Here is a 25,714-nt window from a genome sequence, read left to right on the forward strand (position 1 = left end):
ATGGTAAATTCACCAAATTTTCTCCATTAATGCAGAGGAGGCTAAAAAAAGCCACCCAATCACCAAATTCCTACACTGAATCATGTTCATTCATTCAGTCACATTTCTTGAGCACTTACTCTATGCAAAACAACACTGTGTTAAGTGCTTTGGGGGAGTACAATATAACAATAAACAGACACACCCCTGCCCACAACAAGGTTACAGTCTAGAATGAATTTACAGTCTAGAAATCTACAGAAATGTATTTGAACATTTAAATACAGTGTCATTTTCACACATAAAGAACAGTCACAAACATCATATCTAACCAGCAGATCTAACATCATACTTCTAACCAGCAGATACAAATTCTATTTTAAACTAAGTCACTCATTCATTGTGTCACCACAGGCAAATCACTTAACCTCCCTGAACTTCGGTTTCCTCATCTGTAACAGGAGGGCATCAATAACTGTCTGTTACTCACGTGGATATTATAAGAATCAATAAGATAAAATCCATAGAGAGCTCTGAGCAACCTAAGTAGGCATAATATAAATTAAGTTATATATTTACTTACTGTGAGCCTCATATGGGACTTAGTCCAAGTAGATTAACTTGTCAGCTCTTAGAAGAGTGCTTAACACATAGTAAGCACTTCATACCATCATCATCATGTAGGTATATGCAAAAACTGCAATTTGCATTGTTCACGCACGTGTTCATATAAAGATCTAAACACAAAAAATGTCCTGCCTCTTTATATGACTTTAAAATACATCTAGCCCAGGCCAGGAGCAATTGGGAAACTGCTCTATGCCAAGTAGTTTTGTTTGTTTTGTTTTTTTGTCTGAAAAGAACAAACTTCGATGAAAACAAGAGGGTGAATCCAAATAGACAGAATGTACCAAAGCGCAATTAACCCAATTACATTTTTAATACTATCTCTAGGCTGAAAACAAAAACATCTAACAATCAACTATTTCGCTAAACCTAGGGCTTAATGTGAGCCAGGACTGGCAGCCCCCTCCTTAGTTCTATCATTGGTAATAACAACAATATTGCTGCGCATTCAAAGTCATTTCCAATTTAAAGTGAAAAAATGCACGTGAGTGTTGGAAACCTTCCACGACAAATTGAGCACTTCTTGCAATTAGGTAACAATGGGAACTAATGGTATTTGGAATCCTCAAAAGCACAGTTCCTTATAACTAAGCTGGGCAAGTTTCAAAGTGAATATTAGAATCCAGGTCTTTAGACCCTAGTCCCATGCTTTTTCCATTAGACTACACTGCTTTTCCAGATCTGGTAGGTATCTGGGAAACGGGGCTTCCAATGAGAGTGGATTACATAAAAGACTGCTAGTAAGTAGTTTTGAAAAAAAATTGATAACGATTGATGGTATCTTTCAAGGGCTTACTGTGTGCCAAGCACTGGAATAAATACCATATAAGCAGACTGGCCATAGTCTTGGTTCCATATGGGGCTCTCACAATCTAAGGGGAAGAAAGTACGGTACTGAATCCCCATTTTACAGGTGAAGAAACCAAGCACAGAAAAGCTAAGGGACTTTTCCAACTTTACAAAGCAGGCAAGTGGCAGGCCAGAAATAGAACCCAGACCCGGGCTCCTTCCACTTGATCATGCTATTTCCTTTTAATGAGAGTACTTTTTATTGAGAAAGATATAAGAAATGTGATCGGGGCTGATTTGGAAGGAAGCGAGTCTGTTATACCTTTAAAAATTAAAATGAAATCAAATGCCCTGAAGGCAAGAAATGAGGAAAGCAGAAATTGGAGAAAAGTTTCTTCTAGTTTCATGGATAGCGGTATGCTTTTGAACATTCCTATTGTCTTTTTACCTATGGATCTAACCTTGCTAATGCAGTGAGATGTACTGACATCATAAGGAATGTTTTGCCAAAGATGTTTCCTGCGCATAAAGATCTACACACACAAAATTCTCCACCTCTTTATATGACTTTAAAAGACATCTAGCCCAGGCCAGGAGCAATTGGGAAATTGCTCCTGCCACTATGTCACTGTCATCACTTTGACCATCCCTTGACCAAATGATCATGGCAGCTTGGCTCCAAGACCCCAATTACCACCCAGCTAATGGATGACTTCCTCACTGTTGCCACATTTGGAGAAGGTCAACTGTGCAGCTATTTTAAGAGAAGCTGTGTGATGGCCATCTTAGAGAAGCAGTGCAATGGCTATCTTTAAGGACACGGTATAGCCATCTGTAAGAGGAAGCCTTGCTATGGCTATCTTTCAGAAAAAATACTATAGTCAGTCAATTATATTAAGTGCTTATTGTGGGCAGAGTACTGTACTAAGCACTTGGGAGAGTACAATACAACAATAAACAGACACATTCCTTGCCCTCAGTGAGCTTACAGACTAGAAGGGGGGAGATAGGGCAAGCCATCCCTGAGATAAGCCATGAAGCAGACATTTTTAAGAAGGACAGGGCATAGCCATCTTTCAGGCAAGCTGGGCTGTGACTACTTTTGAGAAGAGTGAGGAACTACCATCTCTGAGAAGGATCACCCCTTTAATGCTTGGCTGCTGTGGTGCATGGTACCGTGAGGAAAATGCTGACTTTGCTTACTCTCTGAAGCCAGTTTAGCATGTTGTCCCCATATAAAGATAAATCCCCTATTACGATTACAGGACAGAGTTTTACGTTAGGAACTTAAAGGCTGTATTGGCACAAGAGGCAGATTTGCACTGGCATATGAAGCAAAGTTACTTCATTAAAAAAAGGCACACAGATTCCAAACTTTTGCCTGTTTTTCTCATTGGTCAGACAGATATCTGGCATTCTTCTGAAACCTTGATGAAACTAGCTGTTCGGTGACATGGCTGCCCTTTAAAGATGGAGCTTTCTTTAAATGAGACCCACCAGCTATAAACCTTTCAACTTAATGCATATGTTAAACATATTATTTGGGAAAGAAATAAAACTTACAGGCTCAACAAATTCGAACTTCTTTTTTTCCTGCACTTCTTGAATTTTAAAGACATATTCCAGTGATGCTTCATAGAAGTTTTGATGTTCTCGATCTATCTGGGAATCCGCCTAAAAGAAAAGGGGGTCACAAACAAACCCAACAGTGTACGCAGAACGATTACTGTCTATGCAGGAAAGAAATCTGGAAATCTATTGTGCACTTGAAACTGCTTACTAGGCAATTATTTTCCCTGGCTAAAATTAGGTTCCCATGATAAGATCGTTTTACGAACACTCTTAAAATGTCACCAGAATTTATTTCCCTGACTCAGATTTTCATATTCTTATTCAGCTTCTGATATTCAGGGTTGGATTTTGTTCAGGGGGGCAACTTTATTTGCCTGGGAGCTTTAAAATTCAGGCACTCTTAGTAGATGTGTTTAAAAATGGATGAAAGTTGGACTGTACCCCTAACATTCGAACATTCTGCAGCAGCAATTATGAAAGGGAGAATAACTGTGAAGCAATTTCAAAATTTTCTTTTGTAGGTGTGCTGATTTTATCAGATGACACAAACATTTTCATTTCTGTTTAAGAGTTAACTTCAAAAGTGACCAATCATAATCATCAATGGTATTTTAACTAAGCACTTACTCTGTGCAGAGTACTGTACTAAGTGATTAGAGAAGCATCGTGGTCTAGTGGATAGAGAACGGGCCCAAGAGTCAGGACACGGGTTCTAATCCTGACTTCACCACTTGTCTGCTGTGTGACCTTGGGTAAGTCACTTCATTTCTCTCGGCCTCACTTACCTCATCTGTAAAATGGGGATTGAAACTGTGAGCCCCACGTGGACAATGGACTGTGCCCAACCTGATTTGCTCTTATCCACCCCAGTGCTTAGTACAATGCCTAGCTCATAGTAAGTGGTTAACTATTAGTAGTATTATTACTATTATTAAGTGTCAGCATGACCCAGTGGATAGAGCACAGACCTGGGAGTTAGAAGGACCTGATTATCTTCTATCCACCCCAGTGCTTAGTTCAGTGGCTGGGACAGGGTTAAGTGCTGTCATTGTTATTATTATTAATAATAATAATAATAATAATATATGTTATTGATTGATTTCTCCATAGTTCCACTGCTCTCTGCCTTCCCCAAATACTAAAGAACCTTATGACTGAAGATTTAGGAGTCACTTAGAATTATTACTGCAAGTTGACAAGGGATTGGGAGCTAGTATGGAACCAGCTGGAAACAAGTAAAAGGAAGTTACCAACTCTGTTCCACTGTACTCTCCCAAGTGCTTACTACAGTGCTTTGCATAAAGTTAGTGCTCAGTAACTATGATTGAATGAATTAATGAATGAATCAGACATCAGGACTCAGCACTGTTACAGCATAGTAACATATTATGCCATTTACAAAATGACTTCTGTTTTCTTAACTTCATGAATAGGAGTCCCTTATTTTCTTGCTCAAAAGACGGGTTCCCTTGCTCAAAGAAATATCAAGCTTAAAATCTCTCAGGCTCAGTCTTTCTAGTAGGAAATTGGTGGTAAATAGAGTCAGTGACTCTTGATGAGGATTAAATTAAATGAGAATTTGTTTGGCAAACTCTCATCATGTGAATTTTAAAACTACCCTTGAAAATAATGGCTAGAAAGGCTGAACTAAAGTGATACAATTAAAAATACTTTAAATAGGTACCCAATTAGGTAATCCAACTAAAATACATGCTGGCAAGGGGGAAATGTAAATATCACCTTGTTTAAAAGTTCATTTCCCAATAAGGAATTATTAGCCTCTCCAGCATTATTTATAAAACCAGAAATAGCAAATCCTGCAAAAGCCATTATTTCTTTTGATAGCGATAACAGTTTCTACATTTCTGTAAAAAGGCACCTCTTTCTTTCTCGAGAATAATGCAGAACAGATTTGGATAAGCCATGCTCACCTCTTGCAAATGAGACTCCTTTTTCTTTGCTGATAAATTTAAGTGCTTGTCGAGGATAGAATAATATTTCTCACTCTCTTTGTCAAACTTCTTCTTTCCATCCTAGGGAAAATAAATAGAAAGTTTAAAGTAAGCAAAACAGAAATTGCCAAATCCAAGCATAGGCAAAGGTTGTTTTAGCTAACATCCCCCAGAGTTACAAAGCTAAGAGAGATTTATCAATTGGGGTTTGTCTGATACAAGGTCACCAGAGGGAGGAGTGGAGGAGGGAGATGATGGGGAAGAGAAGGTAAGATGTGAGGTTTTCTGGTGATATTTGCCAATAGGTTTACATGTGAGATCTGTACCACTTCCCCTCTTTGAGACTGTCGTTCAAAGGCCAATTACCTTTCTTTCTATAGCAAAACTGAGAAGAGTTTTGGGGCATTCCACCTTGAAATTTCTAGAATGGGGCCCCAACTTTGCAAACTGCCCAAACTCCAGGATTCCCTGACACATGAATAGCAATAACTGTGGTATTTGTTAAAGGCTTACTAAGTGCCAAGCACTGCACTACGTGTTGGGGCAGATACAAGATAATCAGGTCCTACGTAGGACTTCCAATCTAAGTAGGAGGGAGAACAGGTATTAAATCCCCACTCTGGGGGTGAGGGAAGTTAAGTGATTCACCCAAATAATAGCAGAAAAGTGGCAGAGCCAGGACTAGAACCCATGTCCTCTGACTCCCAGGCGCGTTCTCTAGGCCAACCTGATTACCTTGTATCTACCCCAGTGCTTGGTACCTACACTTCACAAATACCATAAAAAAGTAATAATTTCAAACTTCTGGAACCTGACAATCAAAGAAGGTTTGAATTATTCAATAAAAGCAACTATTCCCCATCTTTAAGGTTGTTGAGCAAAATTTAGATGGGTTGCACCATTAAATTTCTGTCCATTAGATAATGAGCTCCTTGAGAACAGAGCTCATATTTTCTTACTGTACTCTCCCAAGCACTTAAATTCACGTAGGTGCTCAATAAATATTATTGCTTGAGAGTCCAGCTATTTCCTATTTAGAACTAATTGAAAATCTTAAATACCCTATTAAACTTGAGAAAAGCCACATAAAGATCATCTTTTCAATTCATTTCTCCTGAGGTTCAAAACTGTAGACAAAACTAGCCATTGGCCATTAACAAATCAAGTATAAAAATTCTGAATTTCAAATTACACTACTGATTCAGTGGAAAGATACATTTAACCAAGGGCAGACCTGTCTGAATCTCGACAAGAAAATAATATTCATTCCTAATGTTAATGAAACATTGTAAGATACATCCTGGAGTTGTTTCCCCCAATAATAATATAATCTTGAATTCTGAGGCAGAATGATCTGAAAATAAATCTCTCTAGCTTTACTTCTCATTCAGGTTTTCCCAACAGAATAACTTACCCTACAGTTAAAATAGGCATTCTAATTTACATTTTCCCATCTTCCTCAGCTTCAATTATACTGTACCCTTAGGATTTAGTTTAACAGTTTTTTTAAAATTACGAACCAAGAACATATAACAGTTCTTTAATTTCTGACTTAATTTTCAAGCACCACAAGATTCCATAGAAAACAATTATTTAAAATGTTGCTTTGGAAACCTACCTAGCTCCTAGGAATGCAAGTATCCACAGCACATAATTTACTTTCGTATAGATGGTAATATTAGTGAAATATGGGTACAAACAGGAGAAGTTATTTTCTTCAGAAAGGAACCAATCTATACCCACTAAGCATATCCAGAACGATAACCTTAGGGCCAAAATGAATTGTGAATTAGCCTAATTTTTTTTCTTTTTATAATCTGTGTCACCTCTATTGGGACATGCATTTGATTAGAATGTTTCTAAAAACAATTTTGCTTTGTGGTAAAGCTGAAAGCAAATTTCTCCCTCCCCAACTAAAGTTAAAACCAGAGTACTATTGGCTTTATGTGGAGATGCCTCTGAAACTATTTTAACTTTATCCAGTAATACAACCTGAAGAAGTTTGATTTTTGTCCTAAAGATTTCTATGAGGTGTTTAAATTAAACTTGCCCACTCCAAACATTAAAAAAATGAGCGAACTTTGCTATCGCCATGTATATGTAGGCACATTTCTTCAATAAAACAAATCTAAGCCTTTTGCTTGTCACAAGAGGGCGCCTAAGCCAAGTACCAGAAAAAAAATTCATTTTCGCAGAAATATTAATCTGAAGAAATCAACTACCTCAGCCTCTTTCCTCCAGGCAGGAACAACATCTAACAGTGCTCAGCTTAGAACAGTGCTTGGCACATAGAAAGCGCTTAACAAATACCATCATTATTATCTAACTACATCCGAAACAACTCCTGTAACAACCTCATGCCTAACGGTAAGGCTTTAAAACAAACAAATAAATAAGGATGTGTGGGGTTTTTTTGGTTTGCTCCTTTAAAAATCCAATGGCAAGTGACTTATAAATTTAGATTTTAGAAATGAGAAAGGAAAGAGTGATCTGAATTGGCCACCAGAGGAGCGTAACTTCTTGTGGTGGCAGAAATGACAAATGTGATCTCACCTGAAATAATGAAAAGGGAGGGAGCGGGGTGCTCACTCCCTTCCCATCAAGCAGTAATGAAAAGGGGGCTCCCACCTCAGCATGCTCTACTGGGGGCAGATACTGGTTACTGTCCTAAATCACCTCCCTCCTGGACTAGGCCAAGCCCAACTACATATGGACAAGCTGTTTAAACAGCCCCTCTCCTCTGCTGCTCTGCCAGAGGGTTGGTATGCAAAGAAGAACAGGGCACTAAAGCTCCCTGGCTTATGGCCCTGCAAAGATACCCCACAAAGATGGACTGCTTACAATCAGGGAATGCTAAAGAATGTAAGACAATTTAAGGCAGGCCCACACTTCTCCTCAAGGCTCAGGAAAAGATTAGTGGTCTTTCCTGTTTTTGTTCTCTAGTAATAATAGTAATAGTAATTAAGAATAATTATGGTATTTAAGTGCTTACTATGTGCCAGGAACTGTACTGAGCGCTGGGGTGGATACAAGCAAGGCACGGGGTGAAGGCAATGGGCAAATGTCCAGGAGAAGCAGCATGGCCTTAGTGGAACGAAAATGAGCCTGGAAATCAGAGGACCTGGCTTCTAGTCCCGGCTCTGCCACTTGTCTGCTGCGTGACCTTGGGCAGGTCAGTTGACTTATCTGTGCCTCACTTTCCTCATCCGCAAGGTGGGGCTTTAATGCCTGTTTTCCCGCCTATTTAGACCGTGAGCCCCATGTGGGACAAGGACTGTGTCAAACCTGATTAACGGTATTTACCCCAGTACTTAGAAAAGGGCTTGAAACAGCATGGCTCAGTGGAAGGAGCCCGGGCTTTGAAGTCAGAGTTCATGGGTTCAAATCCCGGCGCCGCCAATTGTCAGCTGTGTGACTTTGGGCAAGTCACTTCACTTCTCTGTGCCTCAGTTACCTCATCTGTTAAATGGGGATTAAGACTGTGAGCCCCCCATGGGACAACCTGATCACCTTGTAACCTCCCCAGCGCTTAGAACAGTGCTTTGCACATAGTAAGTGCTTAATAAATGCCATCATTACTATTATTATTATTATTATTGAAACATAGTAAGTACGCCACACAAAAATAATAACAATTACTGTTATAATTATTAGGATGAACCTTCCCAGCCAGACAGGCTAGAATGCCAAGCCAAAAGATTTTGCAAGGGTGAAAGGTGCCAGGGCTTGTTAACTCTCCCCATGGCAGAGACAAAGCTCTCTCTCTCTCTCAAGCATGGGTTAAATGCTGGAATCGGTTCCCATTTTACTGGGGATATCCAAGTTTACTTTGGGCCAAGAAATGCTTGGCTTCAGCCTGTCCCACAAAGCAAATCCTGTTGGGATTCCACAACTGCTGCATGAGAACCCCTAGGTCTGCATATTCCAGGAGGAAGACATTTATATTCTGCTGCTTCGCCTTCCTGTGATATATTTTGACGTCTGTCTCTCCCACTGGATTGTAAGCCCCTTGAGGGCCTGCTGTGTGATCTTGGGAAAGCTGCTTAACTCATCTGTGCCTCAGTTTCCTCATCTGTAAAATGGACACAATTCTCCTTAATAATGATCATTCTGGTATTTAACCCTTGCTATGGGCCAGGTACTGAACTAAGCACTGGGGTGGATTCAAGCAAATCGGGTTGGACTCAGTCCCTGCCCCACCTGGGCTCACAGTCTCAATCCCCATTTTACAGATGAGGTAACAGACACAGAGAAGTCAAGTGACTTGACCAAGGTCACACAGACAAGTGGCAGAGTCTCATTAGAACCCATGACCTTCTGTTTCCCAGGCCCGTGCTCTGGTCACTAGGCCATCCTTCCCCCCTAGACTGTGAGTCCTGCATGGGACAGGGACTGTGCCTGACCTGATTACTTTGTATCTACCCCAGGGCTTAGAAGAGTGTTTCACATACACTCGTGGCACTTAATACCACAGTTATTATTATTATTATCATTATTATTTACAAATACATTTTGTTTTTTAATCCCAATCTGTATGATGGCACTTTCAGTGCTCCCCAAACTGATGGTGAGGATGGGCTGGCTATTTCTACTTCAAGTTCATCTGGCCCAGTGCCATGCACTCTCATTAGAAATCTCAGTTTCCATTTACAAATCACCCTCTCTTTTGGTTTATCTCCACCAGTTTTATGGTGTCATTATTCAAAATCACCTTTCCCTCTGAGTTTGTTAATCCTGGATATTAAGACTGTCTTGTAATCAGGAAGTCCCCAACTATCATATAAACACTGCTCAGTCCACTACCAGCAAAGGGTGAAATGTGTGGATAATTTGTATAGTCTAGACTCGCTATCTTACCTGTGAAGTTTCCACCCTTCTGGCTCACTCAATTCTAGACTATTTATAAGCAGAGTTGACTAAATCAAGTCCGTCCATGTTTAGCAGATACCCTGTGCCAGGATATTTTAGGTCGCCAAAATGTAGTAAGTGAGAATGAACAATTTAGATTCTTAAATCTTACTTTAAAATTCACGATCTGCACTTCCAAGTAACACTCAATTAATTTTGTTACTATAATTGAAAACTACCAAATATTAGCATTCTTGTTTAAATAACTTTGAAAAAGAATAGTTTCCCCCCAAATATTTAAAAATTCTTATCCAGATATAAAAAAATCCTAATAAGCAGTAGCGTGGCCTAATGGAAACAGCATGGGCCTGGGAGTTGGAGGATCTGGGTTCTAATTCCAGCTCCTCCACTTGTCTGTGTGACCTTGGACAAGTCACTTAACTTCATTGTGACACAGTTCGCTCACCTGCAAAATGGCGATCTAAGCCCCATTCTCCCTCCTACTTAGACTGCAAGTGCCTTATGGGACCTGATTATTTTGCATCAACTCCAGTGTGTAATAACAGTGTTTGACATATGTAAACTTAACAAATATGCCAATTATTATTGTTATCCCAGCTGAAAATGTAATGAAGGAGATTAAATAGCTACACAAAGTGCTCATTCCCATATCTCGGAAATATGGTGTACACATTTAATAGACTTTGGATCCTGTTGATATGAGTAATAATTCTGAATTGATGTAAAAATCAGCAACCATCACAAAATTGGAATTCTAGTAGCTGTTCTAATTAGGCTCTGTCCTATAAATCAAAGTGGTGAAATTGACTAAATTAGACAATTACCTTAAATTCTTACTCTTTGAATGTTTAAATCGCTTTCTAGGAAAAGTGATTTTGTCTAGGGTGTTGGGTAGGGAGAAGGAGTTTCCCACAAATGCAGTTTTACACGGGATGATTCTGCCCATCCATCCCTTCGAGAGACACCCAGACAACATCTACAACAGGGAAAATAACACTCCCAAGTTACTTAATGTCACTAAAACAAAAGTAGAAATCTCAACTTCAATCAGATACACTTTTGGCCTCTATTTCTTGATTATAATTTTCACGGATCTCCACCGTCTTGTTTGTTTGAAATACTGAAATCCAATTCTTGGTGCTTAGAAAAACCAAGTTGGTTAGCAGAAAAGGAGGGTGCTTAAATTAACCGGAGTGATGTATGTAGGTGTGAGGGAGATGGCGAAGGATGAATAAGAGGGGTAGGAGAGTAGTGGTAAAGAACGTATGATTTTAATCCTTTATCAAAACACTCAGTTCAGTCAGAACGTGTGGTCTGACTAAAGGTTGTTGGGGAATTGTCAATCAGTGCTATTTATTGGGCGCTTACTGTGTGCGGGGCCCTGTACTAAGTACTTGGGAGAGTTGAATATAACACTCTCGGTTGATTCGCTCATTTCCCAAGGAGCTGACAACCAGGGAATGTTCATCTGACAGTCTGAACCAGTTTGGATTCAGTGTGCTCAAGTCGGAAGGAACAGTTTGTGAGAGTGCACTTGGCACTGTGCACTGTACTATAATTCAAGCTTTCACATTATATAACACCTCCAGCACATTAGCCAACTGCATTCCTCTCCTACCAAGCTGCCTCCAATTTAACAAGCTCTCACAGTGTACCCATTTTAAGAGCTATCTAATTTAGAGTACAGCCTGATGTGCACCATGTTTTAGACGGAACACCATAAAAACTACAGTTTCTGTTGGGGCTGCGGAAGATGAAGTACTTCAGGTTCATGTTCATTCATTCATCCATTCATTCAATCATATTTACTGAGCGCTTACTGTGTGCAGAGCACTGCACTAAGCGCTTGGGAAGTACAAGTTGGCAACATATAGAGACGGTCCCTACCCAACAACGGGCTCACGGTCTAGAAGGGGGAGACAGACAACAAAACATGTGGACAGGTGTCAAGTCGTCAGAACAAATAGAATTAAAGCCTAAATGCACATCATTAACAAAATAAATAGAATAGTAAATATGTACAAGTAAAATAAATAGAGTAATAAATCTGTACAAACATATATACAGGTGCTGTGGGGAGGGAGAGGAGGTAGGGCGGGGGGATGGGGAGGGGGAGAGGAAAGAGGGGGCTCAATCTGGGAAGGCCTCCTGGAGGAGGTGAGCTCTCAGTAGGGCTTTGAAGGGAGTTCATATGTGTTTGAGGTCTAGCTGTTGTGTTTATTTCACTCCTGAGGCTTTCGTGAGTAACCAGCATGCAGAGAAACAGCCTGAGAAGTAGTGGTGTTTAGTGGATAGAGCACAGGCCTAGAAGTCAGAAGGACTTGGGTTCTAATCCCGGCTCTGCCCATTGTCTGCTGTGTGACTTTAGGCAAGTCACTTCACTTCTCTGTGCCTCAGTTACCTCATCTACAAAATGGAAATTAGCAGCTGTGAGCCCCATGTGGAACACAGACTGTGCTCAACCTGATTAGCTTGTATCTACCCCAACACTTAGTACAGTGCCTTGTACATAATAAGCACTTAACAAATACCATAAAAAAAATAAACTTCATGAAAACCAACCCCACGGTTATCACTGTACTACTTCCTCTACGCTGATATTCGGCCCTGAGTGGAGGAAGGTACTGGGACAGATTTTCAGTTGGGGTTTACCCCTCTGGCTCACTTCTGGTGTGGTAAAGCAATTTAACCTGAAGATGGTTTGAGGGCATTGACCTGTTGAGTGCGCACTCTGACTGCAAATGCCTTGTGCCAGCCAAGGAGCTCACATCCCAATGCCTAGCACTGGAAAATGCATACAGGAAACCCTGTGAAAATAAAATCTGCAAGAACATAACAACAAAAACAAATTCAAACATTCCAAAAAGACCAAACGGGCCAGGGAGTTCACACAATCCAAACAGCCTTTCTAGGCCAAACAGAAAAGGCCTAGCAACCCTGGGCCTCAAAATGTTCAAATTCCCTCAGCATGTTCACATAGTGGTGGGAGGTAGGTTTCTTCACTGTCCCCAAGATAAGCATCCTCTTCAGGCTGAGGGGCAGAGAAGGAGGGAGGAAGACTCGGCATGGTTTATGGTCACTTCCTGTTGCCTGGAAAGCCCAATATTAGGGAGACTTCAGGACAAAATAGTGCAGTTTTCCTAGCACATCCACACATGAGAATAAGCAGCTTTTCCGGCAGCCCCTGAAGCCAGAGTACTTAGAAGGCTAGGCAAGTAAGTATTGCTTGTTTTATGGTTTTTGTTAAGCACCTACTATGTGTTCTAAACACTGGGACAGACACAGGTTGTCAGGTTGGACACAGTCCCTTTCCCACATGGGGCTCACGGTCTAAGTAGGAAGAAGTAGGATTTAATCCCCATTTTGCATTTGAGGAAACGGAGGTGCAGAGAAGCTAAGTGGTCACAGAGCAAGCAGTTGGCAGAGCCAGGATTAAAACCCATGTCTTCAGACTCCCAGGCCTGTGCTCTATCCATTAGGCCATCCTGCTTCTCAAACTGGATTGTTCTGACCCTATGGAAAATGTTGCAGTTAAGCAGAGACCAAAGCCTGGGTTTAGTTTTAGCGGGTTGCTATGACCGAAAAACCCTTTGCACTAACATGCTTGAAAGCTTAAATGTCCCTCCACCATGGTGATGACCATGGATAACCCCTTAAAAGCACCAGGCAATGACAAGGGCCAACTCACAAAAACTCTGGCACTTAAGTGTTTACTATGTACTAGGTGCTGGGGGAGATTTTGTTAATCAGATCAAACACAGTCCTTCTTCCATGTGGGGTTCACAGTATGAGGAGAGGAGAACAAGTGTTTTACCCCCATTTTACAGATGAGAAAACACTGGATGTCAAAAGATTTGCACTGGGCACACACCAGTTTGTGGAAATGTGCAGAGTTCACCCAGAGTTTCTCTGGGGTGATTCTTGACACCCTACTTGTTCAACAGCCGTTGCAACCCCTTCCCAGTTACCCAAGAACATAGGCACTGGTTCCGAGTGGCAAAACTCAGAACCCAAGAGCCGAGATGGAGGGAGGCTGGTACTGAAAATAACATTATCAGACATGAAGGCAACTTCTAGAGGAAAAGCAGAGGCCTGGCTCCGCCACTTGCCTGGCACATAGTAAGCACTTAAGAAATACCATAATTATTAAATTGTTATTATTGCCTGCTGTGGACCTTGGGTAGGTCACTTCACTTCTCTGTGCCTCTGTTACTTCAAAATGGGGATAAAATACCTATTCTCCCTCCCTCTTGGACTGAGCCCCATATGGAACAGGGTCTGTGTCCATCCTGATTATAGCACAATGCTAGGCCTAGTAAGGGACTTAAATACCACAGTTATCATTACTACTATCTAGAGAAGCAGCATGGCCTAGTGGATACAGCATGGGCCTGGGAGTCGGAAGGTCATGGGTTCTAATCCCGACTCCGCCACTTGACTGCTGTGTGACCTTGGGCAAGTCACTTCACTTCTCTGTTGCCTCAGTCACCTCATCTGTAAAAATGGGGATTAAGACTGGTATCCTGAGGTGGGACGGACTGTGTCCAACCTGATTTGCTTGGATTCCCTCCCAGCGCTTAGTACAGTGCCTGGAACATAATAAGTACTTAACAAATGCCACAATCATTATTACTATTATTCTAGATGGGGTCAGACCATTGAAAACCAGACAGTTTGATGCCCACAATAGCCTCCACCAGTGATTCATTATCCCAGGACCAGGAAAGCAGTCAATCTGTCAATCGTATTTATTGAGCACTTAAATGTGTGCAGAGCACTGTACTAAGCACTTGGGAAAGTACAATACAACAATTAACAGACACATTCCCTGCCCATAATGAGCTTACGGTCTAGATGGGGAAACAGACATTTAATATAAATAAATTACAGATATGTACTCAAGTGCTGCGGGGCTGGATTTGGATTTGCACACTTTATTCACTCCTCCCTCAACCCCACAGCACTTAGGTACATATCCGTAATTTATTTATTTATATCAATGTCTGTCTCCCACTCCAGACTGTAGGCTCACTGCGGGCAAGGAACATGTCTACCGACTCTGGTATAGTATACTCTCTCCAGTGCTTACTACAGTGTTCTGCACAACCTAAGTGTTCAATAAATATGATTGATAGATGATTTTACAGAAGAGAAAACTGAAGCACAGAGAAGTTAAGTGACTTTAGCAAGGTCACACTGCAGGCAAGTGGTGGAGCCCAGATTAGAAACCAGGTCCTCTAACTCCCAGGCCTATCCTCCTTCCAGTAGGCCATGCTACTTCTATTAACTTGTTTTCAAAGGAACACAGACACTTAACTCATAGTAATGTTACAAATTAAAGTGTAAATTCCCCAGAGGCCAAACAAGGGGAAATAATCCAATTTCCTGGAAAATTCATGAACGGAATTTTAAAAGGGGAAATCTATTTGGGCTTTAAGTTTTCAAACTGCTTCTGTTCTTTCAGATCAACTTGAGTCCATAAGAAAGGTCAATGAAATTCTGAATAAATATTTCTAAATGCTGCAATTTGGAGGGAGAAAACTGCAACACAAAGAGTTTGGCCTCAACAGACAAGACATCATACAATGACCTCACCAATGTTACCAGATGCAGACCAGCAAACCACATTTACCAAATAAGGCAAGTCGCTAGATGCCTGAAATCTTTCCCTAGTTAGCTCATCTTACTTTTCATTGGCTTTCTCCAATAATTGTAGAGGTCATCTCTTTAGCTCGAAATCAGTAAATCATCAGGGCTCCTAATGCAAATATGGGTTCGCATAATCTCTGGAGGGAATTCGATTTTGCTTCATCTTATTACTGAGTATGCAGGGATAAGTATGAAATGTACGCAGTAAAAGCATAAAAGCAAAAAATGGCTTTATTAAGAGGGCCAATTAAGTCTCTGAGAACACTGCTGATGTGAATACAAATGATAGGGATTACTGCCGTGTCTATCTTTTTTCATTTGATATCCAAGTGTTATAAAATGAAAAGCAAAATCAAATCTACCCCAGGACTTTGAATAAGCTTTTATAATTTTATAATTTTCAGAGAAAAGGGTGATTTGAGAAAAAACAATTGGGCTTTACTTGGTTTATGCAGTTTAGGAATAAAGCATAGGATTAGGCACTAAAGTGCTTTTAATTCTATTTTTTCTTCTCTTCCATTATGTGAAATGGATTTCTCTCTATTCACCAGCTTTTATTTGAGAAAACACATATTCATTTCTCATCCTGAACTCATGGGTAGTATTTCTGCCCACTCGTATGATCCAACAGTATTTTACTTTTCAGAAATGAAATGAGGGATTCCCATACAAAACAAGCAAATGGACTGCCAGAAACTGCTATGAAAATCTAAGAAAAAAAAAAAACAGGTGCTAATCAGTCTCAGATCAATTCAAAATGAGGACTTAATATCGTGATTTTCTTCTTAACGGTACAGACTGGAAGGTAGGCTTGGGAGATGTTTGTATACTGTCATGACAATCTAGGAAATGGCATCTAGGAGCTGCTGTTCCTCCATTTTAAGTTTGTCGAGGTCCCACTGAAGCTCAGTGGGGAAAAACAAAAGAATGCTGGGTTGAAAGTATCATGTAGTGGATAGAGCCCGGGCTGGAGAATCAGAAAGTCATGGGTTCTAATCCCAGCTCCGCTGTTTGTCCGCTATGTGACTTTGGGCAAGTAGCTTCTCTTCTCTGTGCCTCAGTTACCTCATCTATAAAATGGGGATTTGAGACTATGAGCCCCACGTGGGACAGGGACTCTGTCCAATCTGATTTGCTTGTATCCACTCCAGTGCTTAGTACAGTGCCTGGCACATAGTAAGTGCTTAACAAATACCATAATTTTATAAGCAGCAGGACTGGACACTGGTGGTAGTGTCAAAAATTGTTAAAATTCTTGTTATGTCCTAAGCCCTGGGGTGGATACAAGATCATCATATTGGACCCTGTTCCTGTCCCACAGAGCTGACAGTCTAAAAGACACCAACCCTCCAACACTATGAGCCGCATGTGGGACAGGGACTTTGCACCACCTTTAGCTCAGAACATTTAGGACAGTGCTTAACACATAGGAAGCGCAAAGAAGCATGGCGTAGTGGATAGAACACAGGCCCGGGAACCAGAAGGTCATGGGTTCTATTCTCGGCTCGGCCACTTATCTGCCATGTGGCCTTAGCCAAATCACGTCCCTTCTCTGTGCTTCACTTACTTCATCTGTAAAATGGGGATTAAGACTGTGAGCCCCATGTGGGACAGGGATTATGTCCAACCCAACTGGCTTGTATCCACCTCAGCACTTAGTACAGTGCCTGGCACGTAGTAAGTGCTTAACAAATGCCATTATTACCATTATTAGTATTACCATTAAAAATAGACACATGCTGTCACTTACACACATCTCCTCTTGAACACTTGAATCCTGAAAGAGATTCCTTACAAGTCAGTCAAAACTTTTTGGGATGGTCTTGCTCTAAATTTCACAACCCCAAAGACTATCATGCCAGAAGTGCCGTACTACGTGCTCCACAAAATGTACCCAAAGCAGAAAAAAAGACCGCTTTAAGTCTCTTGGGAGTTCAGGGTTGGGGGGCATCAAATTTTTGAAAGTGAAATTTGGACTTAATTGAGCATGACGTCAAATTTACTGCAATAAAAAATCATGTTCCCTTGCTCGTTTGATAAAATTAGCAATTCTTTGTTGGCTTTGGCACAAACGATCAGAAATGACTATTGCTAGTTTGAGATGAAGTTTTCTTTCTCCAGGAGCAAAAATAGTACTTAGATAAAAGTGCATTGGAACCACAAATAATTCCCTTAATGGACCTAAAGAGGCTTGGCCAGGTTTTACTTTAACGTGGGTTTTTCTCTGTTCTAGTCATTTCTCATCACTTTAAACATACTGGATGAAAAAAGGACAGCTTGACTCTCTAGCAATATAAATGATACCATAACTCCTTCCTTCTCCTGTTTCTCTTTTTCTTCCTCAAACAGTATTCATTTAGTCACTCTTCTGTGCCTGGGGCTCTTCTGAACACTGGACCATACAGCAGAGTAAACCAGGGGTGCCAAATTTCATTTCAAGGATAGGGTCAAACTTGGGGTAGACTTCCCTCAGGACAGGGCTGGGAAAACCACAAGAGATAAAGGACTGGGGAGGCTGACCTACATACAGATGTAGAAATGAGGTCGGCGAGAGGGACATTCAGTCACACGAGGCCAAGAAAGAAAGTCTACTGTACATACGTGAAGCAGCGTAACCTAGTAGAAAGAGCATAGGCCTGAGGGTCAGAGCACCTGGGTTGTAATCCCAGCTCCGCCACGTACCTGTTGTGTGATCCTTGGCAAATCACTTAACTTCTCTTTGCCTCGGTTTCCTCATTGGTAAAATAGGGGTTCAGTCCTTGTTTTCCCTCTTCTTTAGCCTGGGAGGCCCATGTGGGATAGGGACTCCATCTGACTAGTTTATTGTTATATTGTACTCTTCCAAGTGCTTAGTACAGTCCAACCTAATTACCTTGCATCTACCCCAGCTCTTAGTACAATGCCTGGCATATAGTAAGTGCTTAACAAATACTATTGATTAATTGATCGGGTCAGACACAGTCCCGGTCCCACATAGGGCTCACCGTCTAATGGGGAGGGAGAATAGGTATTTAATCTCCATGTTACTGGTGAGGAAACTGAGGTACAAAAAAATTAGGTAACTTGTCCAAGGTCACCCAGGAGACAGGTGGCAGAGCTGAAGAAGAATCCAGGTCTCCTGAAATCCAGTCCTGTGCTCTTTCCATAAGTCATGCTGTTGGACTCATAAGTGGTTTCAAAGTGCAGTGTCTTAATAATAAGCTATTGATCAGTTTACAGCTTTCTCTAAGGATTAACAGCATAACACAATTTCCGTTTTAAAGTACTTTGTCAACAGCTGGGAACAGTCGCTAGAGCGCTGTCCTGGGTGTTGCCATATCTCTAAGGGAACAGCTTTCAAAAACAGTATAAAAGAGCAAACCACTGTTCTCAACAAGGACTTCTGTCTTGTGGGTCAATACTTTTGGAAGTGTTCCTTTTTATCGGTCCAATTTATAAACCCATCCAATTTTGGAGCAATAAAATGTACTTGGTAAATTTTATGACACATTCAATTCTAAATGTGGGACGCTAACTGGATAAAGGAAATCAGAGACATTTTTAGAACTTGAATTATAGCAGCATCCATGGCCCTACTTTCTGACAGTGAAAGTGTAAATAATTAGATTACAAATGTATTGATAGGTCAAGGTCAGAGAGCCCCAAGTACTCAGCAGAAAATCAACCAATTAATGGATCTTTGAGCACTTTTTGCATGCAAAGTACTGTACTAGCACTGGTAGAGTACAACAGAGTTGGTAGACATATTCCTCGCCCACAAGGAGCTTACAGTCTACAATAATCATACAAAGGAAATTAAAAGGAAAAAAATGATGTACTGTTTACCAATAATCAGAGGTGGCGTCATAATAAAGGCAGTCAAATTATTTTTATTTGCTTAATACCTTACTGTTTACTTCTCTGCTAAAACCATGAAAAAATGTTCATCTGAATCCTATTATGTTTCTACTATAAATGAAAAACAGGCCTTCTTGTATGAAAACTTTTTTCCCATGAAAATGAAAAAATTCTTCAATTCCAAGTTCCAAAAGCAAGCCTCTTTTTTCATCTCTCCCTTATCTATGAAGTTTTCCTTTTGAAATGGCCCTTGTAACCTCTCATCAAGGAGTGAGAGTTAAAAAGGACATAGTTTCAACTCCTCCCCCCCCCCCCCCACTAGTTAGTGAAATATTTGATTAGCCTAAATGCCACCTGGAAACTTTAAACAGAATTTTTAAAAATAGATCGACATTCTACTACATCCCTTCTGTCTAAATTTGCTTTCATTGGGGACTTTGGATTTAGAAAGCTTGGTTTTTTTGAGGGCAAGGAAGAAGTCACCACATTTCATGGGAAAATTTACATTTGAGTCCTCGTTCTTTAAAAGAAAGAAATGAACCCTGCATCTCAAATTCCATCATGCTCTATTATACATGTGGGAGAACAGTGTTCAGCACATAGTAAATGCTTAATAAATGCCATCATTATTATAAAAGAAGGGATTGATTAATATTGGAATCTCCACCCACAGATGTAACACTTGGGAGAGAGATAAAGTTTAGTTCAATTCAGATACAAATAGCATATCATAAAATGGTCATTTCCAGGCATCATAAGAATAGTATTTGATGGCATCATTTTATTATCTGAGGAGAAAAAAGAATGTACACAGACTGTTGGGAAATTAAGTTTTGCCTGGAGGTTTTAAATAAATCAATCTGCTGGGTGGTTCAACTAAGTAGGAGAGGGACAGAAGGAACACATAATAGATTGTATTCCTGGACCAAAAAACAATTCCATTCTGTCTTAGGTTTTGCATTACGATGTAGAATAAAAGTAAATACATTCTTAGCTCAGTTCATTCCTTATCTTTAGACATCTTTCTTCTGGCGACTGCTTCTAGAAAATGTTTCTCTCTACCATTTATGTAGCTGTTCATAAGTTTAAATCAAGCTTCCATCCATCTCTTCTCAGGATTCTGATAGACTCATAATCCCTCTTCCCTCCCATCACTGTGAACAAATCACTCCACCAAAAGCTGTGCTTGTAAATGCAGAAAGTATGGATATTTCAATATGCTAATTATATGTTTAAAGAAAACATCTGAAATTGATGGAAGCTGATCCTTTCTGCCACAAATATCTGGATTGGTTGTCAGGTAGATTAGGAGAAGGGATAAGAGGTCATTTTGAATTGACCTTTTCCACTTTGCTTGACTGGACATAGCTACCTCATGCTACAGTGAACTAGTATTTTTGCCTTTCCACTAATTATCCTGAATAAGATTCCATCTAACAAATCTCCATTAAAAAAATAAACTGTATAAGGATGGAGATATGATATCTGGAGAAAAAGAAAAAGAAAAAAAATCGAATGGAAGGCAGAAGGAAAGACCTTTATTTGAACGCTTTTAGAAACAGTTCATTTTATTTAAGAGGAACTCGTGCTTTCTAGCTTGGTAGTGGAGAAAATTCCCTCTGACGGAGTAAGAAATCAATAGAACAGAATTACTGGAAAGGGCAGCTTGACTGAAAAATATTATCATTTAATATTGTGCCATATTCCAAGTACTGAAATGCATGAACATCTGGAGAAGGATACATTTTTAGGAAGAAGTTACTTACTTTGGCTGCACCAATTTGTTCTTTACGAAACTTCTCAAGGGGGGCTATTAGCACATCATTAGCATTCTGAATCTGAAACACAAAATATGCAAGTGTTAAAACTTGTAATATTTTTGTGAACACCATTTTGGAAAAATTCTGCACTGTACATTTAACTCATTTAAAACACTGAAGTTAAACATCTTTCTCTCACTTCAGCCAACTAACAGTGACGATATACGGAAAATATTTCCCTGCAGTTGGGTTTTGTGCTCAGTATTCCAAGCTTGTATTCTTTGCATTAATAGTTGAAAAAGAGAGAGATGCAATTCTCAGTTACCCAAAACACTGAAGGAAAGAAATGTAGTGAATTGCAAATACTCCAGAAATACTCTAGTGGTCTTTAATAGTGTGTATGTTTGATCAATAGTAGTAGTTATTGTGGGCTTACTTTATGTAGTGCCCTGTATTAAACACTTGGGAGAGTACCAGAGAGTTTCAGCCTGACAGTCACTTCACTTTTCTGTGCCTTGGTTACCTCCTCTCTAAAATGGGGATTAAAACTGGGAGCCCAATGTGGGACAGGGACTGTGTCCAACCCAATTTGCTTGTATTCACCCCAGTATTTAGTACAATGCCTAGCACAGAGTAAGTGCTTAACAAATACCACAGTTATTATTATTATTATTAGGTGGCTCAGGCACAGAGAAGTTACGTGACTTTCCCTAGGTCACACGGTGGACAAGTAACAGAGCCAGGACTCCCAGGGATTTCTAACTCCCAAGCCTGTGCTCTCTCCATTAAACCACACTGCTTATCTAAATTAGGCAACATTAGTGAAGGATTAAATTCACAGGGTGGGAATGTTAATTATTGTTTAATGAGTAATGAAACATTGCAACATGAGCCCACTCTTCTAGACTGTGAGCCCACTGTTGGATAGGGACTGTCTCTATATGTTGCCAACTTGTACTTCCCAAGTGCTTAGTACAGTGCTTTGCACACAGTAAGCACTCAATAAATATGATTGATTGATTAGTTCAATATAAAAGAGATCTCTTGGATTGTGGATCACATGAGGGACAGGAAATGTGTCTAATTTCCAACTGAGTATTCTCTCCCAGAATTTAGTACAATGTCGGCAAACAGTAAGTACTTAATAAATACTATTACTACTTATTAGCTTTTCTTTTTTAAAAAATCCTCCCAATTCTGCAGTTTGGATGGGCGGGGGGAGGAAATGGAAGAGTTAAAGTTCTCATGATATATCAGTGTCAGCTGCAAAAACATCATGGAGAATAATTCTGAAGGAATTATTTTCCACCAGGATTTCAGTTTCCATCTTCCATCACCACTGAGAAAAATCTCCTAAAGCCAATAAAAAGTTGAAGAAAAGCTTGAATTGAGGAAATGGCAGGAAGAAATCAGCATTACTTAATCATAGGAACAAGGTGAGAAAAGGAAGAAACTTTATATTTTTTTTTCCAGACATTAGGCTACTGGTCTTTAATGTGTTACTGAGTCTTTTATTCTTGACTCAGAGCCCTCGGCTATGTTGCTACTTCTTTAGGTTTGTTCCTAACATAGATTGTTTGTTCTTGGGATTTTAACTTCATTGCACTTAGGGATTCTGTCAAAAGATTACATTGTGTTGTACTCACCCAAGTGCTTAGTACAGTGCTCTGCACACAGTAAGCATTCAATAAATACCATTCATTGATTGATGAGGCTCAGTTCTTCTACTTTGCTCCATCTGGGCTGGCCTTCTAATCACACCTCACTCTTGACTCTCACACCTCCATTCCTTGTTCACACTGTTCTCCTCTGCCTTTCTTTCATAAGTGCCTAGGTATTCATGAAAGAGAGTGAAAGAAGAGATGGGGGAAAGGGGAAAAGAAAAAGAAAGAAAAAGAAAGAAAAAGGGTGAGAAAGAGAGTGAGGCAGTGTACATGAGATAGGAAGAGTGTGGGAGGACTGTGAGAAGTGTTTAGAATAGGACCATAGAAAAACTCAGATAAATTGAAAAAGGTCTATAAAAAGCAAAGGAAGAGTGCAAGTGTGGAAAATACTGGGGATAAAATGGGGAATAATATTAATAATAATAATGATGGTATTTAACTGCTTACTGTGTGCCAGGCACTGTTCTAAGTGCTGGGGTAGGTACAAGTTCATCAGGGTGGACACAGTCCCTGTCCCTCATGGGGCTCACAGTCTTAATCCACATTTTACAGATGCAGCAACAGACACAGAGAAGTTACGTGACTTGCCAAAGGTCATACAGCAGACACGGTCCCTGGCCCGTGCTCTTATCCACTAAGGCATGCTGCTTTGAAGAAGGGAAGAAAGTATTAGGTAGAGTGACACTAAAGCACCAAAGTGCCTAAAAGGATGGGAATATATATGATCTTCAAAGCTCAGCATCCACCAGCAATTCCATGTTTATCTGCTCCTTTGTTGATTGTTAAACTCCTTCCAGAGTAGGGTGGGAAGAACCCGAATATTGTCATTCATGTCTTTTTTTCCCGGACTCTGCGACTATCTCACTACCACCGGCTTTTTCCCCCCATGATCTACTCCAAGGGTTCCAGTACCAACTCTTGATTCGATTACCTAATAACTATATCGGTGCATTTAAATCATGTTGAATCAGACTATAACATCTTCCTGAATAAATGGCTTACAACTATATTCTCTCTTGTGAAAAGCACTCAGTCTGAGTGTGGTTTGAACTCACTTCCTGGGCTCCAATAAACAGGCCAAAAACTCATGTGGTAGCCAGTCTGACAAAAACGTAAATCCTGGAATCTGTACCAGGCTGCTGTTCGCAATATGTGAACTCAATTTCAGATCAAAAGGAAGATCATTGCACTCAGGAATCTTGTAAGAATTTATAGCTTATGCTCTCTCTGACCCATATTTTCCAATAAGGTCTAATGCATGGATTGCTTTCATCCATACACTCATCAGGTCAATGCAAGTGTTTCCCACTGAAACGATCCAAATATAAGAAGAGGAATTACTGATTGGGGGGGTGGGGGAGTGTCACTCGCTCTTCCTCTCTCTCTCTCTCTCTCTCTCTAAATCAGTCCTCTAGCCTGTAAACTTGTGGGAAGAGAACATGTCTACCAATGCTGTTGTACTGTACTTTCCCAAGGTCTTAGAACAGTATTCTGCAAGCAGTAAGAGCTCAATAAATATCATTAAATGAAGCAGATTTGAACACAATAACAGGTGTTGCAGGTGGCAAAGGCATCAGTATGACAAACGGTCCCACTCTCTAAGGACCTAGCTTTAAATAGAATCACCTTCAAATCAGAAGGCTAACGTTAGAGAGAAGAAGGGGAAGACTCCTGTCTTTATGCCTTTATAGAACTACTGCTGTGTGAAGTTCAAATGTTCCAGCAGTTTTAACTAGACTGTAAGCTCCTGGTCGGCAGTAAACTATACTCTCCCAAGCACTTAGCTTAGTGCAGTGCTTTTCACACAGTAAGTGCTCAATAAATACAACTGACTGACTGTTGTCTTAGTGGCACAACATGGGATTGGCTGGACCTTTCCCAAATGATCCTGAACAAGTCATGTAACTCCCCTGGACCTCTGCTTTCTTATCTGTAAAATGGGGATAAGAGTGATTGTGAGTATCAGGGATAGTGTGTATGTGTGTATATGTGTGTGTGTGTGTGTGTGTGTTTACCCCACTGCTCAACACATAGCAAGTTCTTAACAGATGCCATGATCATTATTATTTCTAAACAGGTCCATCTTAGCTCTGATCTGCCCACTGGAGGTTTGGCTGGCCAGATAATAATAATAATAATAATAGTATTGTTAAGCACTTACTATGGGCCAGGCACTGTTCTAAGCGCTGGGGTGGATACAAGCAAATCAGGTTGGACACGATTCCTGTCTCATGTGGGGCTCACAGTCTCAGTCCTCATTTTACAGATGAGGTAACTGAGGAACAGTTAAGTGACTTGCTCAAGATCACACAGCAGACAGGTGGCAGAGCCAGGATTAGAACCCATGACCTTCTGCTTCCAGGTCCATGCTCTATCCAATATGCCATGGCAGCATCTAACCTTTTCCTGATATCTAGGGCATCTTTCTCCATACTCCTTTGGCTAGAAAAATAGCAGTTGTTTTTGCTACCAGTTAGGCTACCCTGGTACATAAGGCCCCTTCTCAATCATTGTTTGGGATGGAGGTCAGTTTCCAATCCATAATCAGTATTGGAACATAACAGCAATAAGTTCCCTGGGGTGGTGGTGGCAGGGATCCTTTTCTGAATATTAAAACTTGACTCCCCCCACCCCCACCCAGACTTTAGGCTCATTGTGGGGAGGGAATGTGTCTGTTCAAGGTTGCATTGTACTCAGTACAATGCTTTGCACACAGTAAGAGCACAATCAATACAACTGAATGAATGACTAGTATGTTAGGGAAATCCTCTTTATACAGGATAAAGACATATTGAAAACTCTTATTAGAACATCTAAACAAAAAGTAATCATCAATTATAATAGAAAAGTCTTTCTTTTAACCACATGAAGACATTTCCACTATGATTTGAGGGTGATTTATGAACACTCCCTTATGGCAGTATATTAGAACCACTTGAAATACCAAAAGGCTAGTGACAGGAAACTTAATAGAGTGCCTGGCAAAATGTGTTGGAGTGAAGGGTGAATGCAGGAG

General features: G+C 40.4%; 1 protein-coding gene across 2 annotated transcripts in view; it reads right to left on the reverse strand.

Moving 5' to 3' along the window:
* The window catches only part of ARHGAP42 (Rho GTPase activating protein 42), a 176,687-nt gene that overhangs the window by 46,825 nt on the left and 104,148 nt on the right, over positions 1–25,714 (reverse strand). For both annotated transcript variants that reach the window (XM_038761754.1, XM_038761755.1), the window contains 3 exons: positions 21,041–21,112; positions 4,899–5,000; positions 2,959–3,069 (listed from right to left, as the gene is read on the reverse strand). In XM_038761754.1, the coding sequence (XP_038617682.1) occupies positions 2,959–3,069; positions 4,899–5,000; positions 21,041–21,112 (285 nt within the window). The remainder of the gene's footprint in view (positions 1–2,958; positions 3,070–4,898; positions 5,001–21,040; positions 21,113–25,714) is intronic.

This window comes from Tachyglossus aculeatus, chromosome 20, assembly GCF_015852505.1.
Source record: "Tachyglossus aculeatus isolate mTacAcu1 chromosome 20, mTacAcu1.pri, whole genome shotgun sequence".
Taxonomy (NCBI): Eukaryota; Metazoa; Chordata; class Mammalia; order Monotremata; family Tachyglossidae; genus Tachyglossus; species Tachyglossus aculeatus.